Source organism: Vanessa atalanta, chromosome 5 (genome assembly GCF_905147765.1).
Source record: "Vanessa atalanta chromosome 5, ilVanAtal1.2, whole genome shotgun sequence".
Lineage (NCBI taxonomy): Eukaryota > Metazoa > Arthropoda > Insecta > Lepidoptera > Nymphalidae > Vanessa > Vanessa atalanta.
In genome coordinates, this window is record NC_061875.1 from 8,627,953 (window position 1) to 8,648,781 (window position 20,829).

At 31.6% G+C, this 20,829-nt stretch overlaps 1 protein-coding gene across 1 annotated transcript in view; it reads right to left on the bottom strand.

Annotated features, from left to right (window-relative positions):
* Positions 1–1,348: 1,348 nt before the first annotated feature.
* The window catches only part of LOC125064188, a 34,490-nt gene continuing 15,009 nt past the window's right edge, over positions 1,349–20,829 (bottom strand). Inside the window, exons 2-9 of the mRNA XM_047671113.1 lie at positions 17,513–17,756; positions 11,824–12,032; positions 9,114–9,249; positions 6,176–6,309; positions 5,644–5,982; positions 5,143–5,266; positions 2,467–2,527; positions 1,349–1,591 (exon numbers count right to left, since the gene is read on the bottom strand). Coding sequence (XP_047527069.1) covers positions 1,579–1,591; positions 2,467–2,527; positions 5,143–5,266; positions 5,644–5,982; positions 6,176–6,309; positions 9,114–9,249; positions 11,824–12,032; positions 17,513–17,555 — 1,059 coding nt within the window. The 5' untranslated portion in view covers positions 17,556–17,756 and the 3' untranslated portion in view covers positions 1,349–1,578. The remainder of the gene's footprint in view (positions 1,592–2,466; positions 2,528–5,142; positions 5,267–5,643; positions 5,983–6,175; positions 6,310–9,113; positions 9,250–11,823; positions 12,033–17,512; positions 17,757–20,829) is intronic.

The following is a 20,829-nucleotide window of genomic DNA, read 5'->3' on the forward strand; positions in this document are numbered from 1 at the left end:
CACTGGCTCACTCACCCGTCGAACGAGAACACAGCAACAATATTTGGACCACCAAAATCTACCAAGATTTTTTGATGAGTGAGAATTTTAAACACGAACTAAGCTAATTAAGTGGTGGGTTCCCATGTATGAACATCGAATCATCGGTTAAGATTCACGCCATGCAATCACTGGACCTTTACAGCGACCAAAAATCGATACCTATGTTTCTTGATAGAAAAACTAGATAAATTTTGGATGGTCCGACCTGGTGCTTGAAGCCGAACCTCCAAATCTGTTTCTTCCTGTACTAATGAGGAACTTTGAAAAGATTTCTAAACAATATTTATAATTATAAAGTTTTCTGAATTCGTAGTAAGGTGACCCTATAACCACATATAAAGTTCACGTGAGTTCAAAAATACAGAAATGTGTGAATTTCAAGCCCGGGGCGTTTGTGAAGAGTCTAATTAACCCACGCAATTGCTGTTAACTTAAATTTTCTCATTAGCCCTTATATCCAAATGTTATAACTAAATATTAATTATATTTCTCAATAGAATTAACGGCTTGTGTTTTATCGGTTAAGAGGTCACTTTTAACATTAAATAAGTGTCAAAAAATTTGTAAATTAATATTAAGACACGATTTAACATTTTTAAAAATTCGAATGTAAAGATGTGATCTTATTTTTTTTAAAAAAATATTATGTATTTACTAACATAATGTATGAATATAATATATAAAAGGATATAGGAACACCGGAAGACCAATAACTTGACCGGAATAAGTTATGCTGCTTCCAATGTTATTGGATACACATCGCCAGAATTTCATCCGATACATAAAAACATCCTCAAATTGATTTTCTTAACTCTCGAGCACGAGGCGAACTGTATACTAAATAACACAAAAATCTCAATGGTGCTTTAACGAGTTTGAACCCGTTAATCTTCGATTAAGATTCATATTATGGTCTAGACACAGGACCGCAACAGGTTAAGACATGTTCATTGTCAAACAAAACAAAAGTGCTTCTAAAAGCTTCGATAAATAAAGTTTATTTATATTTTATGATGATGAAAGCTGCCGTAATATCCGCCGTGAAATAAAACTTGTCTTAAAAACAGGTAAATTTTATTTTACGATCCTTATTTTGTAGTAACAATTACTTAAATAATGTTTGTGAAGCAGAACATCACTAATCTTTTAGATGTATAATAATTTTAAAACTATTTATATACAAGTATAAAATTCACTACTTTAAATCACTTCACTGATAAAATCGTTTTACCTGTCAATTTCATTTTACTAATACCCAAATATATAGTAGAGTATGAGAAATCCATACGAAAAATATATATAATATGGGATTATTCCATCGAAACATTAATATTTACGAAATGCGACAGTGCATTGAAGAAATCCAGTATTGAAGATTTCACGATTATACAAACGTACATGAAATTATGTATTTTCTAGAACAATAAGAATATTATATACAAATACTCGACTATAAATATGGGCGTATTAAGTAGTCTAACACTGACATTATTTGAGAAAATATTTTGTTTCTTATTCATATCCGCCTGCCGTCCATCATCGTATTGCCCTGAAAAGAAAAAATATATTACTAACTAAAGCAGTTGTTGATCGATACTATGTTAAAAGAGCTGTAATTCAATTTTGATGATTAAAATATGGTTTTAATTGATTTTTAAAGATAATAACAATGATAGAGATAAGCTTTATTATTGTCTCGCTTATGGACTTAAGCATATTAACAATTTTAATATAAAGTAACAATTAACAATAAAATCAAATTTTGAATTTAATTTCAAGGCCTCAGATGATAAATTCATTTCACAATTGACTGTTTTTAATTAATTATGCTAGTGCTATATCTGCGTCATAACGCGAATACAAGTTTATAAAACGTAGGCTTAAGACGCAATGAAAGATCGATAGCGATATATTTGAATCGTTTGCCTACTTACTTTAGTACTTGATTTATGTTTTTAAAATCAATTAATTTAATGCTTAGGTAGTAAAACCTCTTTTCTTTTTATGTATATCTTCCTTTATTTAGTTTACAATATCTATGGTTCATCGTTTTGAAAATAATTATGCCGTCAGTGATCTCGTTAAAACCAAAATTCCGCACACTTGCTCTAAAATTCAACGTAAGAGGGGAATTTTAGTGAACCCAGGAATACGAATTTACTTTGTAGAGAGAGGTAAATCATTTCTATTCGCAAATTCAAGCGTGTTAGTAAACATGTATCGACACATTTCGAATTTAATAACGTTCAAAATTGAAACAAGATGATTTGTTTAAAACGAAAAGAGACGCTTGTTTTTATTTTGAAAAACTTGCCCTATATTCAGTTTATCGCCACACGTTGCCTGTTTTCCCAAAACTTTGTGAAAACGGCTTTCGTATGCACATAACTTATGCACGAAACTTGAAATGGGAGCAGTTCTCACCAGTGCTTAAACAGTAAATAGTTTAAAAGCGCCAAGACGTGTGATGTGGAACAGCGTGGACCTGAAACAACGACAATGAATTTCAAAAACCCACTTTAATTAATGACTAAATACACTTAGTAGTTTTTTACTTCCAGAGAGATTTTTTGTTATTATTATTTAAAATTGTGCTAGTATTTCTCATTTCCTTCGTTTAATATTATAAAGCGTATATTTCGTTATTTGCATCCAAATAGCTTCGCGGAAATGTATTAATGCTATTATTTATGGTTCTAGTTTCTCTTACGTTGCTTATCGAGAAATATTCAACATGTTTCGGAAATATGAAAACTATAACTCATCATCATGGAGAGGACGCACCGCAGACAAGTAGCTAGTTCATCAATCGATAAATATCGTAAGTGAAACGAAAATATTTGATAATAATATGACGATTACTTAAATGACATTTGGTAGTAAAATGCATTAACGAGTTCTGAACTGAAACTGATCACTGTCTTTTTTTTCCTGTATGTTATAGTGCTCCTGGCCTTTACAGTGTCACCGGGCGTTGGAGCGAGTGCAAGACTCAGCCTTGAATGGAACTCTTTCGAGCTCTAGAGCGACGTTCGTCCTGAGGGTCTCCTATGAGATCGCACCTCGGCACAGAACGTAGTCAGTGGGGATCATTGGTATTTTCTCTTACATTTTTTAATCTCAGATAGAAGGCGTACTACGAATAGCTTCTGAATATAACTCTAAATTGTAAAATAAACCGAAATCCGAATAAACCATTTCAACGCAAAGATTGTTCCTAAAATCGTATAATTAAAAAAAAAGATAAAAAACTATATATAATAATAATGTGATTGTAACTCTTTCTGTTATGCTTTCACGGTTAAACCGCTGAAATTTGGTATGAAGCAAGCTTGAACATCAAGGAAAAACGTAGGATACTTTTTAATACCGAAAACCTACGTAATACGCGGGCAAAGCCGCGAGCAAAAACTAGTTGATTAAATTTAATGACGTTCTAAAACTAAGCTAAATAATTCTTTGAAAATTTTATATCATTTTTTTTTAAATAATTATTCAGTATACAATACTAAAAAATCATTTATAAGCAAATTTCAAAGAGGTTAACTCTTAATAAACGAAATTTCCTGTTAGATTCATTAATCAGCGGGAGTGATTCGGCGCACAGATAGAGTTTTAGAAACTCTTGTTATCGCTTACACAGGAGAACCGAATCCTCTTACAAATTGTACGGAATTCATACGCTTAGTTAGCACTTTTGTTGTTAGTCTTTCAACTTCACACGGATACTTTGAATTAAGGTTATTTAAATTAATTATAATCAAGTAGTTATCGTCCGTGACTTCGCTCGTTTTAGGGGTTGGTCTTCATGTATTAGGCAAGCAAATTCCTTGTAGTTCAAGCATGCTTCGTATTAATCAAAATTCGGCTAAGTGGTTTGGTCGTAAAAGAGCAACAGACAGACTTACTTTGTTACTTTAGAGTTTATAATTTTAGTAGGTATAGATATCGCGCCTAAGGATATTGATTTAATAGACAGTCCCACGCATTTTTGCAGTCAAACATATTTCATATCTTAGAATTATACTAGTCCAAACTTTGTAGTTTGACAAATTAGGTAAGTAGCAAAAATATATAAAATAAAATCAGTCACAACAAGTAAACGTACGCTTTGAATTGAGTTTAAATGACCGTTAATTTTTTTTCCGTTTTATAAACTAAGACATATAATATAAAAAATCGGTAATATCATAAAACAATAGTAGGTATATTTACAACAAGATCATTATATGTATCCAGCTGCAATATTTTTAAGTACTAAAAATATACTTAATTCAAATATCTCAAATATATCAGGATTTAAACAAACACCTTTTCCCAGGCAAAAATATATTTATAAGTTAACAAATCTAATGAAATAATATTATTGGATAAGGCTTATTACGTATATGAAAAGCTAGGAAATAGTATTAGTTGACTTCCAAGGATGATAGCCCTATTTTAATTATATATAATTATTTGACTTCAATTGAAACAAAGGCCTCTTACTGATATTCTTGCCGGTTTTTCTTAAATCTACATTCAATATCATGTAGATAGTTATTATAACCTTCAAATTAAAAATAAATCTAATTGTGTAAAATTTATTGTATTTATTTATGAACCCATAGTTTAGTTCCATTTTTAACATTAGATTACCAATGACCTTAAAGATTAGGGTACCATTTTTTTTGTACAATTAGCGTATCATACAGAAGTTGGATTCATAGTTTCCGTAAACATAAGCACCGTAAAATTTACGGTTGCTACGAGTAACAATCGATTTTAATATTTTAATCAAAGTTTTTATTTTGAATACATTAACTGCGTGTTTAGTAATTTGTTATGATATGATATATATATTTGGAATATATAATGTAATAACATCACGATGTTTTACATCGATTTACTTGACAATATATGCATAAGAAGTTACACGCACACAAGCTTAAAAATGTCAGAAATTGACAAGTGGCAATTGGAATAAGCAAAATTTATATTTTACTTAATACTAAAATTCAAAAAAAAAAAAACAGAAAATACTATACTACACTTGTTTGTTATAATTTTGAAAATAGTTATACCAATGTATGTAATGTTATGCGTTACAAATTTTCTTACCAGAATTCGTGTCCCGACTACCCATGACGGGAGCTATTTGAGGCCGCTCCTCGTCTAGCAAAAGTGCGGTGCTCGCTGACCACACTGACAATATGCGCGCCACGCACGTGACATTCATCCGACCCTGCGTGGAATTAATTACAATTTGATTTCAGAGATTCATTTTAAATTGAATCTGATGAATCGTAAATATACATATGAAATAAAATAAATATAACAAAACGTATTATTAAATGAATTTAAATGTGTTTTAAATTGTTTTGTTCCTAATAAGACAATTTTAGTTTTGTTTTGTATGCATTTCGAGGCTTCACAACATTCTTGTACTGATCTCTTACAAATATTTTAAATATTCTTTAGATAAGATATATAAATAAGGCGCTATGCGCATTATCATTGCACAAGGACATTTATAAAAACTAAGTTTATTTGAATATTAAATCAAATACACAAAATATTTCGTGTACATTTCGACATATTCAAAAATACGTACGTTCGTACCTTGTGAAAATGCGAAGTCTGTACTCGTATAACGAGTTGACTGAAGGAGGAAGACTTATTAGATTTATCTTCTTCAATGCTAATATTTTTGCTTGAAATTTGTTCTAGTCGAGGCGTTATTCGCGTCGTACTCTCGAACTTCTTGTGCGAGTTTGAAGCAACTGAATCTTCAATGTCGCCCGGGATGTCTATGACGTCTGTTGCAGACTCTTCGTAGCCAGATATTGCGTCCCATGGACTGAATATAATTCTATTCGCATCTTCTAGTGATGCATCGCTTATGACAGGCTCTCTTCGAGAAAAAGCCATGTCTGGGGGCGGAATATCGAGGCCTTTTACCTTTTGAAAAATTTACAATATTAAAACCATTGTTAAAATATTAATAAAACAAGAAAGAATAATAACTTACATTAAAGTTGACTTCCATAAGCTAAATAAATTAAAATATTATCTATTTACGACTTCTGTATAATATTAAGTGAAAAATAAATGTATATAAATCTAAATAGCGATATAAATGAGTTATTTTCACCTCATATCCATTGAGAAGCCATGTGATGTTTGCTTGTGGCTCTGCAGGGGGTGACGTGCAGTTAGCTCGAAGCATGTCGCCTACAGTGTACCAACTCTTCTGTGAGTGCACTAAAGGCATTGCGTCTGGTAATTCTAATATTAAAAATGTATTATTACAACTTTCGTTCATTTATATTAGTTAATTTTACCGCTGATAAAGTTTTATGTCTCGTTGAGTTGGTAATTACTTAATCTACCTCAAAATAGTACTCGTGTATATTACATTCGATACTGAGTAAACTAACGTAATTACCAGCTCAGCATAACACCTTAGATCACATGTAGAATACATACATTATATAGACCTAGACCCACTACATACATATTGCCAGTTTATAGACAAAAGCAACTATTTACCGTATTTCGTAAATTCACTAAACTTTATTCTTAAAATAAATTATTCAACTCGTTTCATCTCAAAAACAAAATAAAATAAATGTTTTATTAATTAGCAATTTGGGTCTAACAGGATGACGAGGTTATGCAGGATAACAAAAGAATTGCGATAACAGCGTAGATTAATTAAAAATTTGCTCACTCATTGAAAATAAATCAGACCTTTATATGGTTGCGAGAATTAAAAATATAAAAAGATACAAGAAAAAAGTTGCACAAATCAATAAAAAAACTGAGACCACACGCTTTTTGACACGGCGCTTTAAAGCGTCGACATTGTATATTCAGCCTCCATACTCGTCCATTCCATTTTAGCCCGAAATTTCCTTGTATCGGTGAAAACGTCGAACTCACATAACGGTCGAAGAAATTCCATGTGTTTTGTTTGTCCGCAACACTTCCCATTACTGACGGAGCGTTGAAACTCGCAGACTAAAATTTTTGAGTTTGTATTCCCGGCGGTCGCTTTTTATCAATTATATTTAATGGAAACACTAAAAGTTCTCCGTTGCCTCGGTTAATTTACTCGAGTTTTTGTATTTATTTTGTACACCAGGGCTTCGCCGCTAACGTTATTGATATTGCCTCGTGTCAGTAACATTATAATTAATGGTGTCGTATTTTGTCGATATTCGAAAAAAAAGAGATATTGATACTTTTCGAATTTAAAGCATTTCATTACCTTGCTTTAGCAATTATATAATTTTACCTTTTGGCCATAAGGTAAAAGGGATTCTCGATTTTTCTTTTGGAATTCGATATATGATTTAAGAAACAATGAATGATAGATAAAATAAAATTGCATTTTTTTTTAATAATCATATTTTCAGACATCGACCAATTTAGCAATATTATTTTCTTAACTTAAATAAATAATAACTTATTGAATAAGATCATTGCGTTCAATATTTATTAAACTAGTCTTGGTTTAATAAATAGTGTAGTTTTATTTATTGATATTATTTATAATGGTACCTACATCATTTTAAACTAATTAATGCGTGATTAAATTTCATATAATTCATTTCAATTTTAGCTCATAGATGATTGCAAAGTTGTGGCTAACTTCCCCACAAACCTCGTTATCAAAGTTTGCCTTTAAGTACAGACTACACATTGTTATTATTGTGATATATATAGTTTAGAAGTTTCCTTTCAAAGAAACATTCTGACGACAATGTACTCGTAATTGCAGAGCGGTCATATAAACAATGTGATCTACATATTCGACGCCTTTTATAATACGTAACTTTATTGACTTTTCCAACGATTTATTGATCAGTAAAAAATATCGATCAGGATTATTGATAAATAATATATTTACAATTCATTTAACTCTTTTGTTCTAAAAAATGTGTCACCAACTAGTAATATAAAAATATATGAATTGCCGTATTCGCAAATGACAATAAATTCAACTAATACACAAACATAACACACCTTGAAGCAATCGAATAGCTCAACAATAACCGTAAATTTAACAAGATAAACCTTAATCAAACATCCCCTGTGTTCTCCGCATTTATTGCTGAACAATAGTTCTGATTTACGATTTAGAATTCCACGTTACAGCACTAGGGTTATTCCTATTATTTATACGTTCGACGTAACTTAGTCATTAAACAAAGTTTCATAGAAACAATCACATTTATATTTATTAATTTTGACAACTTGTAGATGTAAATTTAATTTTCCGATGTCAAAATAGGTACAAACCTGATTGACTTACTTATATAGTTAGTTCTCTACATTGCCGAGCAAACTTTAAATTACGTTTACGTAAGTCGTAAGCAAGCAATCTCTGGAGCAAGCAAACAACATCGCTCATTGTTTATTAGTTTCTAAACTAATTGCATTAAGAAAGTTTTATCCTATTTACAGATAATCATTATTTATTGAATATTTATTCAATCAATAAGTGATTTCAATGGGAATAGAATGCGTCGTTATTTATGGAGCCTATTTATTTGATGTATTACATTACATACATTAGCAGTAAATTTCCCACTGCTGGGCTAAAGCCTCCTCTCCCTTTGAGGAGAAGGTTTGGAGCATTTTGCACCATGCTGCTCTACACACACAATAATACACATGTGGCAGAATTTTATTGAAATGAGACACAAGCAGGTTTCCTCACGATGTTTTCTTTCACCGCCGAGCACAAGATGAATTATAAACACAAATTAAGCACATAAAAATTCAGTGGTGCCTGCCTGGATTTGAATCCGAAATAATCGGTTAAGATGCACGCGATCTAACCACTGGGCCATCTCGGCACTTATTTGATGTAAGCAGTGTTTTATTTAAAAAAAATGCTAATATTAATAGAATGAAAACCTTACAAGATATGAAACGAAAAAGAAATATTGACAAACATGTATACACACGAGCCCGGAATATTTCACTTCTAAAATAGTGGCTTCGAACTCTGGACAAAATAAAAAATCAAAATAAGCTCATATAAAAATGGATTTAAAATTTTCTTTTAAAAATATACCTACCTACGACACGCATGTAAGCACTTTTATACACTGTGTGGAAAAACGGTGCATCGGCTGACACCTCGCATCGGTACCGTCCGCTGAGGCTTTTTGATGCGCCGCGCAATACAACTTGCTGAGCGCCTGAGCGTGACACCTAAAAGGAACAACGAAATTTTAATAGCGAAAGGTATTTTGAGTTCTTATAGCAAGCAATGATCCAAAATAGCTTAGTGGTAAAAATACATTGGTATAATGACTTTGATATGTTACCATATAAAAATTCAATCATTCCGCGCAAATATTGCATTAAACTATCCATTTACAAATATTTTTAATGCGCAAAGACTTGTAAACTCTCTGTAAAATGTAAGAACTAGACGTTTCTATTGGTCTATTAACTATTACCCACACAAAAAGCACTTGAAACATCGTTACTCTACACATAATCACTTACGAACTTTTTGATTTATTATTTATTTATTTTTTATTCTTCTACGCGATAAAATAATGTGATATGTTTATTTAAGTAGCAGAAATAAAATACCCTGAATTATAATATTCGAATACATATATAACAACAAAATTAAATTATAATAAGTTAAATTTTCATTATATTTTAAGATATATTTGTATCTCCACAGACAGGTTGTCTGTGCCTTCGGTATATCTTAAATTTGTTTTTTTTTATGTGGCTGCCAATTTTTATTACCAGGCAGTAACACAATTTAAATTTGAATAAGTGTTATTTGTTTTCTTGATATTCTGGATTCTTTAGGTCTGGATTGTATTCAGCCAGTTTGTTATCAGATCGTCTTTAGTATGAATTACCATTTTCAAGTTGTATTCAATAATTTACTTGGTGGATACCATTTGTGCCCTATTCACGAATAGACGCTATATTGCAATTATAGCTTTCTTGTAATCCAGGCTTTGTGTCTGTGTATTTTGAAGGTGTTGGATCTTCTTTCATTGCCGTACCCTTGGACTTATAGAAAGGCTTTCTCTGTTTGTGTCTATGTTAAGTACAGAGTATTAGGCTGGGTCTTGAGTATCGCAAGGCTATATATAGGCTTAGGTACAGGTACTTCATTACTGGATGAGTATATGCCTCCGTAGACTTCACTAAAGCAGTACGCTACATAAACTGGGCCTATATAATTCCGCAACAGTTGTTCCGATATGATGACCATGATATTTGGACGAATATATATATGTTAACTTAAAGAAATTATCTCTATCGATGTATAATAACATATCACATAATAAATACACTAAAATGTAATCGATCTGATTAAATGATTCAATCGATTTCCGATCACATTCAATGGAAAAATATCGATGTTTGTAAGTTAAATTTCTTTTTTGTGGCTTTTATTTGTGCCGAGAAGACACCAGATTATTTCGCCAATGTCACGTGCGAGGAAAATAATCTCTATACCGATATACTGAGCTACCAATTGACCGCTGTCAAATATGAAAATATAATAATAATAATATCAGCAGAAATATTTTTTTTACAGTAGCCATTTTAAAATTGTTACAGTAGTCATTCTCAAGACTTAAGAGAGACTAACTAACGTTTCGGTACATAATATATTACAGGTCACTAGTACGCGCAAACAAAAGTTTGTTCTCTATTTCTTTCCTCTCATACCTCGATGAAATGGCAAATTCTATTCGTCTGAAACAATTTCAAGCAAAACAATGGCTCAGCTCTAGCTAAGGCTATGCGTCGGTCTGTTACTGAAAATTTCTTGACAGAAAAACTCAATAACATTTTACTGGTCCAACTTGATGATTATTATTAAACTCTGCACTACACAAACGTGACTATTGTTTAACTAATAACTAGAGAAACTTCGCGTTTATTCAAATTATTTTTTAGCGAAACCAATGACAGGTTCATCTATATTTGGCGCCAACATTATGAAAAAATATTGAAATGAAATTTTTAATGTAAAATAGTAAACATTAAAATCTTAAGCATTTATGTAAATTGATTATATTTGCCAATGGCTTGTCATTCGATTATGTTGGTCATGATTATGAACTTACTTAGTAGATTTTAATAATGTAGACATTTAAAGAGTACCTCAGACCAATCACTATTAAGTACAATATTCTAAAACGATAACTGTTGTAAAGTGTCTCCAACGCGCCCCGCGCACTTATGCGCTCGCATCTGGCGTAAAATATAGTAAAAAGCTTTCACCCATATTAAACATCGAACATATAGATCTTATTTTGCTCATAATTTTTTGAAACATATTATTATATTACAACTTGACTAAAAAAAGATAATGCATCAGATTTAAGACATTGGACGAGACTTATATCCCTATTCATCACGAAGCCAACTTTGCGTATACGTTATTTTCTGAAAGGGTTTTTAATGTATTATTTTGGCACAATTTTATGGCTCTCCCATGGCATCGTGCCAACGGGTAAAGGTTTAACGTGCCGCTCGGAGAGATTCTTAAGTGATTTTTTTGCAGTATACTCGCTGAAGGCAGTTTAACGAACTAGCAAGATGTCGCAAAGCCATTGACCCATATGTAATTACAGTCGTGGCGTTGTTTATTGTCGCGCTGAAAGTGAATTATTTCCTCGTTCTTTGAATTTAATATTACCGAGTAAAAAGTTTTTAATATTAAAAAATATATATGTTTTATTCTAGGATGCAGGCATAAGAATATCAATATTAGAAGATAAAATTATCTAAACTTACATCAACGCTGATGCCTGTTTGTGAAAAAACACGGGTGTTTGGCAATTCTTTCGGCACGAATCGGAAAAATTCCTGTGCTCCATGGTACCATTTCACTGTGTATAATGTCTCGCCGGTATCCAGCGCCCATCGGCAGCCGAGGGTTGCGCTGGCACCCACCCCTACCGCCTCTGGTACATTGAGTTGAATGTCTCGAAGACCGAAGGCACCTGCAAATAATGACGAATTAATATGAAGTCTTAATTACTTATTCTAGTCTTAAATATCTTTATTAAAATCCTAACCCTTTCGACTGATAAATTTATAACATATCATATTATACGAGCTGACGACTGATAAATTTATAATATATGTATTATATTGTACGAGCGAATACATCGCTCGTACAATATATAATACCTCCAGCCGGACGCTCCACTTTATTTTTGAGCGTATATTGTAATATGACAAAAACATCAAATTGTAATACAAAAAGGCAGATGAAGCCACAAAATCGAATACAAATTCCTTGTATTGCGAAACGACGCGTCTTCACTATAGAACAAGTTCACTTCTCGCTGTCCGTCGGTCCCTGTGTATGCTTAGATCTTTAAAACTACGCAACGGATTTTGATACTTTTTTTTAAATAGATGGAGTGACTCAAGAGATACGCTTATATATATATATATAATACATGCATAAATATAGTAGAGAAACACTATTAATTTTAGAGGTTTCTTATGTGATGTCGTAAATAATCACATTTTTTTGCGCTTACTCTACGAGATAGATCGAAATAATGTAATGCAGTATGGTACACCTTAAAAATGTCTAGAAAAAAGTGCACAATGGTATATGTCTATCTCTTAGGGATAATCAGCTGTAACATTTTTTATCATTTACTTTTTACGAGAAATAATAACTTATTTACGAAGCGATTTTAAGCAATACAGCATAAATCCTTATCCAATTAAGTACAACCTTAAATACATTGTGCATTTAATATAGATAAATATGGCCTTGAACATCATATAATTTAAATGATTTTTTTTTTCGAAAATATAATAGATTTAAAATGCAGGGACATTGCGGTTTGTATTGTCTAATGAGAAAAAAGCTAAAAGTTGTATATAAAAACATTTTGTAGTATATTTGGTATCAGCATTACACCCGTGCGAAGCCGGGGCGGGTCGCTAGTTTTTTATAATACGTTATTAAATAATTATCAGCACTTTTGAGGCATGAATTCGCTTTTGTTTAATTTTAATGTTACGCTCCCGTCTTTTATTTTATAATTAGAAGATAAAACTGTTAGTACAAAGGTAAAGTTTTAACGAAATCAATTTTATTACAGAAAACACCTAAAATTTATATTTTATATAAGTTGATAGGGATACATATTGTGAGGCAAACATATTTATGATTTCTTTAAAACGTTAATGTATCAAGAATGCGTAATACAAGTTTAGTAAATGTAATATGATTTTGAGTCGAGCGACACCAACAACATGTTTAACCAAAATATCGTTAAACCGCTAAACCAAAACCAGCATTGGTCCGATGAAACCAAGTCGAACGACACGATCAGTTTTGCATACGAATGAAGGGTCTAGCAAAATGTATTACCACGAAATTGATCTGTGGATTTATGAGTGGAAACAAGTTATAACAGATTCAAAAATTATGAGTAAATAGTATAACAAGCAATTCTAATTTTAAATAGTCTTTTTAAGTCGTAACAAAAGCGGATTTGATACTTTGACGGCACTAGATATCAAATCCGCTTCCAATTCGATGTCTAGCACGAAACATTTAATGGTAAATCTGATTTGAATTAGGTATTTTTAAGAGGATGCTTAAGTAAGGCATGTATTAGTGTTTTTAATGGTTGACTTCATAGAATGCTCTAATATATAAATGCTAAAGTAACTCTGTCTGTTGCTCTTTCACGGCCAAACCACTGAACAAAATTTGATAATGGGCATAAAAAAAGGTTGAACTCCTAGGAAGGACATGGCTTTTTATGTCTAATATCTGCCAATCAATCCCTAAACTCGAGCAATACCTTGGGCGACAAAATAAAATGACTCAAATTTTTGCCGGCCCTTTTAATTTTACCATCCTAGGTCCGGTACATCGCGGCATGTACGAAAATCAGACCTGCTTGGTCGTGTCGTTGCCATCGTCTGACAATATGTGTATCTAAACCGGTCTGAATCGTACCCGTACGTCGAGCAGCGTGGTAAAATAATAACCATAAATTCTCTTCAAGATGAGACGACTTAGCCCAGAAGTGGGCTTACAGAATAAATAATAATAACTAATGAATATAATATGAAAACGGACGGTGGTATCGGTGTGAAATAACAAACTTCGACGTCGCTTATCCATTGGCCATGACAGTTGGCACAAATATGTACTTTTTCATACAAAAGCTTTTTATACAATCCAGTTTGTTATAGCTCGCTGCTAGATGGATCTGCACTACATCAAGTTTTTATCCAATTCAACCACGGTGACATTTGGTATAAAAACTTGGTATAGTCTCAACGTTTGCCGTGGTTAGCTAGTATATTGTAATTATTAATTACGAATATAATGTAGTTTGTAATTAGCATGTAATCGGGACTCTATGTTTAGTTATTTTGTACATTTTATCCGAAAACATTTGGTAATACTATTACCATTCCAGGCCGTTTGTTGCTACTGCAGCTGTTAGTGCTAACTATAAAACGTGACTGTCGAAGATAATGTTACTGCGACAATATTGTATGTGTGCATATCACGTTTTTACTATAATTCGATCTATTTATTATTAAATTTTAATAAATATTTTTTTGTAACTATTATGCCATTTATATTATTACTTTAAACTACTTTATCTTTAAAAGTATATTGTTATGTAAGACCTGGTATTAGTACCTTAAATGTGAAAAAAAAACATGTCGAGTTAATTGTGTCGGCTTCCTATTATTTATTACGAATATAATATTTAAAATTTTATCGAAATTATTATTGTTCCTACGATGTGTTGTATTATGTATGTTGAATGTGTTGATGTGAGTGCTTGGTATTTAATTCTAAAATGTATCATATTTATTAACCTAACTATGTACACTATGAAAAAAGTTATTAATTTAAAATTATTACGAAACTTTCATATAGAAATATTATTTTGAATGAAATCTACATAGAAAAGTTTTGTTTCAAGGCGATTTTTTCGGCAACTTTGTGGTCGATCCGTTAGCGGATGGCTGAGCATTCCGTCTCGACGTAAGTAATCAAATCTTGCCCTTCAGCAATACTAAAGGTGGTCGGAATACATAAATCAAGTGAAAGGTACGTGATCGAATTTAAGATCAAACTCAGTACACGATTCTCGACATGAACTCATTACAATGTAACCAAATTCAATTTACGATTTCTGCCACATCATAATATTTCATCATGATTGCTTTCGATGAATTTGTACACAAATTTCGCATTACTTTGACGTGGCTTGTTGTTATGATTAATAAAATAAACGTGTATCAGGAATAGCGAAGAATTCATATGAGAATGCTCAAATGAATTAAAGAATACAAACATGTTGAAATACCTAACTTATAAAAATATATTAAAATTATATATAGAATATAATTTACTTAAAACTTTTCGCACACATGTTTGAACTTTAATATCGTATGCTCAGCTAGTCTCTTTTGTTTTCTAATTAGTTTATTTCAATAATTTAGACACTTTTTTAATATCTGATACTTCAGACGCTTATAATGAAGATTATAATTTTTTAATACAAAGGAATCGATCATGAGTACCTATGACACAATACAATCTGAATGGCTAATAATAGGAAACTGGTGCGTCCGCAAAGCTTCTCGTTTATTCAAAAGCTTTTTTTACGAATTTCGAAACCTATGGCAGGTTTTGTTTTGATTTCATTTCATTGTAAAGTGCAAGTCACTCGTCCAAATTTGACGTCAAAATGAGGAAACCCTATTTAAATGACTTTTTTTTCTGATACAGCCGTATCACCGCTCTCTAACTATGCAGTAACTTTTTTCCTCTCTCTAAAATTAAAACTTTGTTAAATTGTTACAATTAAGAATCCTTTTTAATTTCTGCACATCTACGGCTGGAGCTCTTTAAAATGAGACCACAACCGATCTTCTTCGTGCAGATATCGTCCTATAATCCCTGGGACAAAAATCAGCTTACGCTATTAATATATAAGAAAATATTAAATATTCTCTTAAAAGAAAACCTTATACTGAAAGATGAATGACAGCGTATATTTTTGGAAAAAAAGACTTTTTATACTAGTTACATCTTTAATACTAAGTTGTTTTGTTCTCGGTCACTCAATAGTGCCGACGACGTCATTCTTTTTTACGTCCCAAACTTTTCCATTGAATTGATAGCATCCCTAACCCTTCCGCTATAAATCTCACGCAAAAAATAGTTTTATGTGCACGCTCATCCGGTATCATCAACAATCGTCCTCGTAATCTGGTAACTTAATTCCCAAATACATTTTCCCTAGTTGGCCATAAATGTCAAAAAGTCGTATAATTCAGCGAGTTTTACTTACTTTATATATTGGGTTTATACTTCATAGCTTTACGGCGTATTAGGGTTGATTATTATTTATCTATACAGTTCGTCTTATCAGCCCATAAATGTTCCAACTGAATAAGAATATTTTTAGGGGCCTACTCTATCAAGCCGATAGACGTGGTAGAATTTCATCAGATTGCTCACGTTGTATTCCTTCAACTCATAGCATGGGATGAATTACATTATATATAAATTGAGTTCGTTAAAACTTTTTGGTGACAGGATTACAAACCGTGATTTTCTAGTATAATTGACTCGTTCTATCACGGCTCTTTATGTATAGAAATAAAAAATGTTTACACTGGAATGTTTTTTGAAAAGGTGAATCGTTATGAATTTTATTAAAATGATTTTTAAAATAAATTCTCTCTGTTTAAGTGTTTGCGTGTAGGTTGGGTGAACCACTCGAATGGAAGTGAATTTTAATGAAAAATAACACGGAAATTATGTAGCAGATGTGGCTTGTGCATAATAAATGAATGGCATGTTTGATCCGAACGAATACTCACTAGGTTGAGGTACGATCGGGATTGGCACTTTAGAGGTTTTTTGGTTCTACGAACCTTTTGGTATTTCAATAATCAGCTTTTCTTTAGGGATTGGATTCGAAACCCGATTGTATCGAAGTGATTTTAATAATTCAACGCCTTTACACATGGGTCGATCTTTTACTTTAATACGATTTACTTTTCATTTGAATACCAATAATGTAACATTAACCTTATACACTTATGGATAAGAGTAATTAGATTATCTTTACGTAATTAAATGAGACTTTAACACTAATGTTATTTGCTGAAACTATATAATGAACTATGTAAAGGTGTTAATCTTTGGAATTCTTTTTTATACGGCCACATAGTCCGAACACTTATGACGTGACACACATTACATAATCAGTATAAACAATATATTTATTTACACGCCGTATTGAGACTAAAGATTACAATTAACTATTAGTATACAAGTCCTAAATTGTATGAGTAGCGTAAAATAACTTGAATAAAAAAAGAGTACTTCGATACAATTCCTATGATATTGAGACTTTCAACTTTTTGATTGACCACGTTGATAATATGATATAAATTAACTTACTTCCACCAAGCCACAATAATATCGTGGCAAGTTGAGAAGCCATGCTTCCTAGTCCGTAAACCGCAGCCACATCAAGTCACGAGTGTCCTGTGACGGCAGCCACGTGCCTTCCTTAGAACCATCATCATTTTTAACACTACAATATTTTATGCCGTTTCACACTCTAAACTAGATCTATAGTAGTCTATTCTAAGTATTGTATTATAGAGCAAAGCATCATTCTCCTTCAAGTGACCACGGAAATCTGAAACAAAAAAAAACATATTGTTAATTCGCATAAAAATATATTTTAATAGTTAGTATTCATCTCTTAGGCTTATGATTTCCTTTAAATATTCGTATTATTTAAGGGCATGCGTAGTTAGGCCACCTGACAGTAAGTAATCAACTGTGAGATCTGACTTATGCCTATGTAATTATGGTAGCTACCCATAGGTCGACCCACAGATCAATTTTTCATTAAAATTTTTTTACATCATTAAAGTATTCTTACATTATTATATCAATGAATTTAGTCACGCCATACTAATATATTTTTACCGAACAATGTTTATGATCAACCTAGGGTAGGCTGGATGAGAATGCCCAAGGGCTTTAATTCCGCATTTATAATTACTGTGTATAAAAATAAAATATGTTCCGAACAGAAAAGTTTTACTATTTTATTTTTTCCGTGAAAACTGCAAGTCTGATCCGCATGAACTCACATAATAATTTATTACAGTTAACAAAATGGCTTTCAAATAAAATAAAATCAAAATATGCTTTATTTAAATAACCTTAAACCTTGATTACGATTTTACGTGATAATATTTTCGAGTGTAGATATTACGAAGAAAAACGGAAAAAGCTAGGTATTTCCTTTGCTAGGTTCCTTTTTTGTTTTATATAAGATATGTAATTAAATAAATGCTGTATCGGTTTCATAATTTCTACTTCGATCGATCTTTTTAACATTAAGCTAGTTAAAATTGTTTACATTGCCTTATAAATAAAAGACGTGTAGTGTTGATAATATGGAACGTTTTCAAATGTGTTTAAAATCTAATTGTTTTTAATTAATGCATCGCAACGTCATAATATTTTTATCGATTTACTTTAAGCATATATTTGCATACGTGTTCCACTTTTCACTCTTTATTTAAAAATCAAGAGAGTAAAATAATGCAAATATTTGCATTGACTGTAAAGTACTAAGTTTGCTCTTGCATTGCCGTTGAAATATTTCGGCACGTTTGAATTGTTTACAGCCTTTCGAAATTATACGTTGCACTAAACTTTTGATGTTAAGCTTCAAATGATGTACCTGAGGTGTAATACCCACTCGGGTGCCGTGACGGCAGACGGCATCACGCTGTCTTATACCGTTAAGCCCCCTCTCAGCGACTCTACACCCCTTACAATTACTACTTTATTTTTGCTTTATTTATTTGAACCTCCGTTACAAATTTATTAATATCTCCTCTGAAAACTTTAAACTGTAAAATAACGATAAAGCACAAAAAATGTGTGGAATTGATTAGTGTTTTATTAACTTTTATTTATATTATTTAAAAACAATAACATTTACATTATATGTATCTCTAAATATCATATCAAATCAAAATAAATATTTCGTTATATTATATTTATACAAAATAACCCTCTTATAAAAAATGTTCTTAAATAAGTTATGTAGTTAAAATTAAATAACCGTAAAAGCCCCCAGAGGGTAAGACCGGAATTGGATCATTACCTTAAAAAGGATCTTTACAAAATAAGTTACCGCAATAAATTGTTTATTCAAACGTTGACAATTGCTAGATTCGATCTTCGATTATAATATCGTATTTTATTTTTTAAATTTATGTTAATATTTGATTTATGTATGCTGGCTGGTCGGCGCGGACTTTTTCCGCTTTACGTTGCTCCTATGTTCCCGTGGGTCGTAGCGTGGTTCTATTGAGACTTTAAACACCTAGCCCGGCCTTTAAATGACCTATCTAACCTATCTAACTCAAAATAGTTGACCCTGAGATTAGCACGTATAAAATCTTCAGGTTATTAGTATTAAATAACTTATTAGTATTAAATATACAATACAGTAAAACAAGTTTAAATCTCATAAACAGCGTACATTTTTTATAACTTCACTGTAACTTTTTTAAAACATTTATTAAATAAAGTACAATGTAGAAAAACTTCATTGATCTGAAATTTACCTAATGCCTCGAGAGACTCCATTTAACGTGCGTTCTGTTGTCTAAAGATCGATTGGAACCGAATAAAATACATTCAGCAATTGAATAGCGCGCCCCAGCGTAATGTTTCAGCGAAAGCGACTCTTTTTCAAGCGAGCGCCAGGACTAATGGCTTCACGCGTTGGCCCCCGACTTTCAATAAATGGTTCGCTCGCGCCCCAACACGGCTAATCTATCCGTTGGCTGTTTTTTTTTCCAATTTCAAGGCTTTTTGTTGGATTTAAGCAGGGCCCTATTTCATCTGTTCGGAAATTACGCTGGTTTTTCTTGTGTCCTAAGCTCTTCTTATTAAAACCATTTTTAAAACGTCTAATTCCGTTTTTAGAATAGAATCCCTTTCGATTCAAGTTGCCTTATTAAAAATATATACTTCAAGAAAAATATTTTTGTACAAGTTTATTTTAATTTTATATGTTGTAGTTTTAAAGTGATGATGCCAAAAATTAAGTCTAAATGATAGATATTCTTTACCAATTCTGAAAAGATTTACAATTGGAATATGAACGATGGATTTATTTAGTTACTTATATATTTTAATATTTTAGTTAGAAGTTAAAATAAATAATAAAATTTTCAATTTATGAAGTCAATTTATCGATGTTAGTTTTTATCAATGAACTTTTTAATAAAAAATATATTTACTTCACTAGAAGGCCTCTACTTTAATGACCTAAATGTAACCTTTTTGTAAAAACCCGCCAAATATTATTTTATTACACAGATACAAAATCCCACATTCGGTCGTTGCTTTGTAAACATAATAACCATTCGTTTATAGTAGAAATTAAAAAGGGTTTGGAATATAAAGAAATAAACCGTTACTGTTTCTAAAATATAACTTTACAGATCATTATCATTTGCTTACAGAATCGACACGTGGACGTCGAGAGGGACAATTTTACATATATTTCATAAGCAGTTAATTATTAATGTAGCTTAAAAAAAAATTGTATTCGTTAATTATCTGTTTTTCTGTCTACCTGCAAATATCAACCACGTACAAAAATATATTACCTTTAACAGGGATTCGAAAACAGAATTGTGCACCGAGGAATGGGATGACGAGTGGTTGGGTTA